The following is a 6,891-nucleotide window of genomic DNA, read 5'->3' as shown; positions in this document are numbered from 1 at the left end:
GGTTCCTGTCGTACTACCGTCCATACATCCCAAACTTTTCACGCATTGCCAAGCCACTGTACAGTCTGCTGTCTTCCGGGAAGACCCCTGGGAGCAAGGTCCAAGGCCCCAGTGCAAGGAGGAGCAAAGGGAAACACAAAAAGTCAGACCAGCTACCCTCGAGCCATCCGATCAGCTGGACAGAACAACACCAGGGCGTGCTCTGCCAGCTCATAGAGTATCTGCTGCATCCCCCACTCCTCGGCTACCCCGACTTTGAGAAGCCTTTTGTGCTGCACTGCGATGCCTCCCAGGAAGGCCTCGGGGCCGTGCTATATCAAAGACAACGAGGCGAGTTATGTGTTATTGGTTATGGGTCAAGAACACTAACCGCTCCAGAAACAAATTACCACCTCCACTCTGGAAAGTTAGAGTTTTTAGCGATGAAGTGGGCGATCTGTGAAAGGTTCAGGGAGTACCTGTATTATGCCCCGTCATTCGTTGTCTACACCGACAATAACCCCTTAACCTACGTCTTGACCACAGCAAAGTTGAACGCCACTACGCACCGGTGGATTGCTGAGCTGGCGGACTTCAACTTCTCTATCAAATACCGACCAGGAAAAGTCAATGGAGATGCAGATGGATTGTCAAGGATGCCACTGGACATGGAGCACTACATCCAAACATGCTCACAGGAGATGGAGCCAGAGGTAATCACAACTGTCACACAGACACTCCAACTCGAATCCCACGGACGTGAGCCGTGGATGTGCCCAGTTACCATTACCTCAGCCTGTAATGAACCTCAGCATGATCGAGTAGCCTCCCCAGTGGCCCGGCTCTCCATAGAGGACATAAAGAAAGCACAGGAAGATGATCCAGTCATCGGCAAGGTGAGAGAATACATCCGAACGGGGCTGTGGCCTCCGCAGAGAGGAGATCGACGGGGCGACACCTCGGTCCTAGTGAGAGAGAGAAACAAGCTGTACATCAAAGATGGGGTTTTGTACAGAAAATCAGCAGCTCGAGCTCAGCTAGTCCTACCTACGGCATTCCATCCTCTGGTCTACAAGGAGCTGCACGAGGAGATGGGACACCTCGGGGTGGAGCGGACCCTCAGCTTGATCCGCGACCGCTTCTATTGGCCCCATATGCAAAGAGACGTGGACCACTATGTGAACAGGGTCTGTAGCTGCCTGAAACGTAAACGCCCGAACAAGCCCACAAGAGCACCACTAGTGAACATTGTAACCACGTATCCCTTTGAGATGGTCTCAATAGACTACCTGCACCTGGAAAGTTGCAAGGGAGGATATGAGTACATCCTGGTGGTCATGGACCATTACACACGCTTTGCCCAGGCGTATGCCTGCACCAACAAATCAGCAAAAACGGCCGCTGAGAAAATCTTTGGGGACTTTGTGTTGAAGTTCGGATTTCCTGCCAAGCTGCATCATGATCAGGGCAAGGAGTTTGAGAATCAACTGTTCTCCAAGCTAGAAGAATACTGCAACATCCAAGGCTCACGTACAACACCGTACCACCCGGCTGGAAATGGCCAGGTCGAGAGGTTTAACAGAACTCTCCTCTCCATGCTCAGAAACCTGACAGAGGAAGCCAAATCAGATTGGAAGAGTTCCCTGGCCAAGGTGGTGCATGCGTACAACTGTACGCGCAGTGAAGCGACTGGATACGCCCCGTACTACCTGCTCTATGGTAGAAATCCCCGACTACCTGTGGACATTCTGTTTGGTCTGACGCCAAGTGACCAGAGCTCCTCTCAGAGTGAATATGCCACCAAGTGGAGAAAGCGAATGGCAGAGGCATACAAGATGGCATCACAGACAGCCCAGCGAGAGCAGAAAAGAGCAAAGAAGCAGTATGACCGGAAGACCCATGGAGCAGAACTACAGCCAGGGTGTAGAGTGCTGGTGCGGAACCTTCGAGACAGAGGGGGACCTGGGAAGCTCAGGTCGTATTGGGAGGAGCATGTCTATATAGTCACGGAAAGAAAGCACAAGGACAGTCCTGTCTATGCGGTCCGACCTGAGAGAGGACCGGGAAAGATAAGAGTCCTGCACCGAAACGTGTTACTACCCTGTGACTTTCTGCCCCTGGAAGAGGATAAGCAAGAGAAAGAGAAAACAGGAAAGAGAAAATCAGATAAAGAGAAGGCAAAGAGGCAAGCAAAACAGAAGGAGAGAGAGACTGACAGTAGTTCAGAAGATGAAGATGACTGGAGAGCTATCGCCACTGCACCGCCGACACAGCCCCTCAATCAGCTGAGAGTGGAAGCAGAGGAATTCCAGCCACAAGCAGTCGATAGGGGAATGGAACATGATGGTAAGGAAGAGGAGTATCTGAATGATGATGGAAATGGAATGGAACCAGAGGTGGTGGATGGAGAAACGGCAGAGGCTGAACAAGAGGCGTCATCTGATGTAGGAGACGAGCCAAATGCTGACCCAGTACCGTCATCTGATGAAGCAGATGAGATGGATGCTGAGCCACAGCCACCTCCCCCAAGAACATATCCTTTCAGACAGAGAAATCCACCTAAGACACTTACCTACCACACACTGGGTCAACCTTCAGTCACACGCACACCCATACACAATAGGTTAAGTTCACCATCACACACGCACACAGATAAATGATGTTTACGCTTAGAAGTAAGAGATCTGTTCATAGTCACATAGAGTTCATGTAGTGACAGTTTAAAAAGAGTTAAAACAGCCATTTTGATATGATGCCATTTTAGTATACTGGGGCATAGTACATGTGGGTAATGGGTCATGGGGTAGGAATAGGGTTCAAACCTTGCAGTCTGTGATACGTAGCCGCCTAGAGTGCGAGTGGCACTTCAGATATCACTAGGCCAGTGGTGTCTACTGCGGACACGTGACGTGAAAAGGAGAGATGCATGTCAGGTCAAAGACTGTTATTGTACAGAGTATTCTCAAAAGACTGACTCTCATCGAACCTACAGCCATGATCCTCCAGTTGAAGACTTGGGTACAGTGCTCTGGGGAATGTCGGGACGACATTGATTTTGGAGGGGAGAGTGTGGGACTATAGTCAAGTTAGGGACATTCTGAAGCACCCCCCATCAACTTGTTTTGTTTTTGCATTGTTTATGTACTGCGATACTGTATTGTTTTATTCACTTGCAATTGAGATATTCATGTGCATTCATCACTTGTGATTGCAATAGATTTATTATGGCTAGAATGAGTTATGCTCCCAAGGGCACAGTAGAGGGCAGCAGTGGGCCCTGGGTACAGGTCAGGACGTCTGTGCGCGCGGACGTTCAGTTCTCCCAGAGGCAGCGTAGAGAATGCTGCGTGAATGATGTGTGCCACGTTTGTATTTTGCAGGTGAGATAATGTGACAAGATGTATGCAACGCCACTGTATGATGAAGATGTAATGTATGGAGGATCTGCAATGTAGACGTTCGTTATGTTCGTTATGTTGTAATCTGCCGGAGTTTTGCTGGTTGCATGGAGGTGCGGAGCTCCGCCTAGCAATACAGATTAGCCATGTGGCGTTAGCTAGCTGAGTGGTTAACGTTAGCCAGTAATGGATCAATGATGAATGTGTGTAGAATGTTATCAGTGTGAGTGTGTGTAGAGAATCCCTTTGATTATTTAGTTTATTTACTGTGAATTCCGTGCTCTAGATGTAACATTATGTTGTTTAGTGAACATTCTAGGTTGGGTATGTTCAGCAAGATTTCTGTATCGCGCACGTGCGCGCGGACGTTCAGTTCTCCCAGAGGCAGCGTAGAGAATGCTGCGTGAATGATGTGTGCCACGTTTGTATTTTGCAGATAAAGGAGACATAAAAACCCATGCACGCCTGGAACTCTGTTCTTAAAGGTCCAAGTGTGCAACAATTGCATTAACAAACATTGGACGGACGGACAACCCGAAACCATAATGCCTCCGTTAGTATCAACCATCAAACGTTAAGGAAATTAATCCATTGTAATTAATGACAGCGGCTCCACTGCAGCCACTGCGTCGCGTTCGATGCCTGCATCCGACGTTAGAGAATTGCCGAGGTTAATTTCTTCATTTTTGACAGACACTGACAGACGCTGATGGACGCAGTGGAGCCAAGGCGTAGGTCTCTCAGAAAGTGTTATTTTTTGAATGTTTAGAATGCAACACTGTTTACCGAATATCAAGATAGGTTGCATCCCATTCTACAAAACAAATGCCTCCAAGTGGCTCACAGATATAAAAAACCTCTGGTTGGTCTAGATAGAAACATGGGTGGGTTCTAATTGTAGCTACAAGGCTAGGCTAGGTTAGGTGTGAAATGTCACTACAATATTTGCGTTTCCTCTTGCTGTTGCGTCTTCGTGCTAGAACAGATATACACGACAACGGCAGGGTTCTCCTCTGCTCTATCTGGTGTTCTCAAACTACATTGCACCACTTTAACGATCGTCTAAAAAAATTTAATGATTTGTTCCACAAGCGAGCTGTTCATGTTCTGTCCCTATGGTGTTCCTGTTGGAGATATTTTGGCTGCATTCCAAATGAAACCTAGACTTTATTCATTAAGTTTCATCTCTTTTTATTCAACCAAATAGTATCACTGGTTTTGTATTAGACTTTTAATTGTTAATTGTTTTACCAATTCTACATTTGCGTGGGGGCCAATGATGAGTAGTCAAGGAGCCAAACGTAGCTCCAGGTTCCTGACCCCAGCCCTAGTTCAAAGCATGTCACAGGAAATCAGACACCTCTAATAACAACAAAATTCTTCAGTTTGGGCAACTTTTATTTTGATATTGCCAAAGCTGTACATGTTTTATAAATACTCTTCTTAAACACCAAACTATTTACACCCAGTGTCTCATTTCCTTTATTCCCTATCTCTCTACAGCAGCAGGCTAGCACAAGGACAAGGTTGTTCTCTAATAATCCAGCTTCAAAATATGTTCCAGCTCCAGTCTCATTAACTGCGCCTGGTGGTTTGTTCCCATCCTAAAACTGCTATGGAGACCCTCTCTCTCAGCGCTGCACTCATCCGAGACCCTCTCTCTCCTCCGAGACCCTCTCTCTCCTCCGAGACCCTCTCTCTCCTCCGAGACCCTCTCTCTCCTCCGAGACCCTCTCTCTCCTCCGAGACCCTCTCTCTCAGCGCTGCGCTCATCTGTACACCTGTGTTTTTACAACAATGGAATGTCTAAAATAAGAGCCTCTCATGGAAGTCCTAACAATTATTTTCTTCCACATATTTAATTTCTAAAAAGTTACAACATAAAAATGACCTTCCAATGATACAGCTGTATTATTCATATATTGCTAATCTGGAGAAACAATACACTGCATGAACAAAGTACACACACACACACACTCACACTGTTGAAATTACAGTAGGGTTGCAATGGGACCAGATTGAACTCATCACCTATTGCAATAGATACAACATAGATCTTACATACCTCCCAATGGACAAAACCACGACCGTAGCGCTTGACGGAGGTAGGTTTACACCTCGAACACGGAATCTCCAAACATAGTTGTTTTACACTTAACAGTATGTCATCATATTAATCATGTCAATATGTAAGACAATTAAATCCTTTTTTTAAATTTTATACATTCTTTGCTCTCACATCCAGAATAACATTTTCAATCAGAACAATGACCTGACTCTGGTACTGACTAACTACTTAAGTATTGCACATCTATTGAATAAACCACAATTTGTTACATTTTCTCATGTGAAATGTACAGCATTTGTATCTCTATTTTAAATATGTTTTCTTCATCTCCATAGTAACATGCAATTCAATATAGCTGACCACAAACAAGATATTGTATAGTGGAACTTGTACAGTAGTTGAGCTTTACGGTGCAAGCTTAAGAGATCACACACATCTTGGACCACTCACAGTATTTAGGGTTCAAACAATGAAACCTTTAAAAAGCTTTTACATGCGGTGTTCTGATACATTATTCAGTAGCACTTAACAAAACATGACACCCTGCAACACAATATGCCTTTTAAATGTTTCACTAGTTTAGACTTGGACAAACTGGAGTTTTACAGTAGTACCACATAGCACATAGAATATTCATCACAGTCATAGAGAGTGGGAGTAGGGGTGGGGAGATGGCTCTCTCTAGTGACTGGCACGGCTGTGCATGGGACCTGCATAGCTAGTGCCTCGCCAACACCCCTCTATCACCTTTCCTCTGAACACAGTAAGACCTTGGCAGCAGGGGTTAGAGAAGATAAATACAGTGATAAAGTGTGTGTGTGTGGGGGGGGGGGGGATGTGTGGCCATGGCCAGTCTTTGGGGTCGCCAGAGAGAGGGATTGTGGGTGGGGTGGGGGGGGAGAGGCAGTGTGCAGACAATGCCACAGGCCAGGGTTCATAAATATATTTACACATCAGTGAGTAGAGGGATATGTCTAGGGATGCAAAGAGGAGCGAAGAGCGTGTGCTTAATCATAGGTCAGGGATTGTCGGCAATCGAATATCATAGGATTGAAACGCCTCGTTGCAGAGCGAGAGGCACACGGAGGAAGTCAGGGGAAGTTGGGATCATCTGGAGGATGTAGACTAGCTAGGCAGAGGTCGTGGGGAGAGCAGCTTGGGCTTGCCTTCACCCTCTTTCCCCTTCACCGCCGCCACGTAGGAGAACAGGCAGAGGACGGAGTAACAGATCTGGTGAGCCTGGTGAGAGAGAAAGACCGTGAGTAGCCCTGATCTGATCTATAGGCTCTTAAGCATCATGTCCCATACGGCATGGCAACAATTAGCTGGAACACATCCAGACAAACGGCTCATGTCTATCACATGCCCTTCGTGGGGTTGTCTTACTTTCTTGGGCGCCTCTTCATCAGTGTTTGTGTCTCTCTTCTGTTTGCACTGCTGTAAATC

General features: G+C 46.6%; 1 protein-coding gene across 7 annotated transcripts in view; it reads right to left on the bottom strand.

Moving 5' to 3' along the window:
- Nucleotides 1–4,808: 4,808 nt before the first annotated feature.
- madd (MAP-kinase activating death domain) overlaps nucleotides 4,809–6,891 on the bottom strand; it is an 85,342-nt gene continuing 83,259 nt past the window's right edge. For all 7 annotated transcript variants that reach the window (XM_084436995.1, XM_084436991.1, XM_084436992.1 and 4 more), the window contains one exon: nucleotides 4,809–6,684. In XM_084436995.1, coding sequence (XP_084293121.1) covers nucleotides 6,571–6,684 — 114 coding nt within the window. In that variant the 3' untranslated portion in view covers nucleotides 4,809–6,570. The remainder of the gene's footprint in view (nucleotides 6,685–6,891) is intronic.

Source organism: Borostomias antarcticus, assembly GCF_949987555.1.
Source record: "Borostomias antarcticus genome assembly, chromosome: 4".
In the NCBI taxonomy this organism is placed as follows: Eukaryota; Metazoa; Chordata; class Actinopteri; order Stomiiformes; family Stomiidae; genus Borostomias; species Borostomias antarcticus.
Note: the sequence above shows the minus strand (reverse complement) of the source record. Positions and strands in the feature narration are given on the sequence as shown.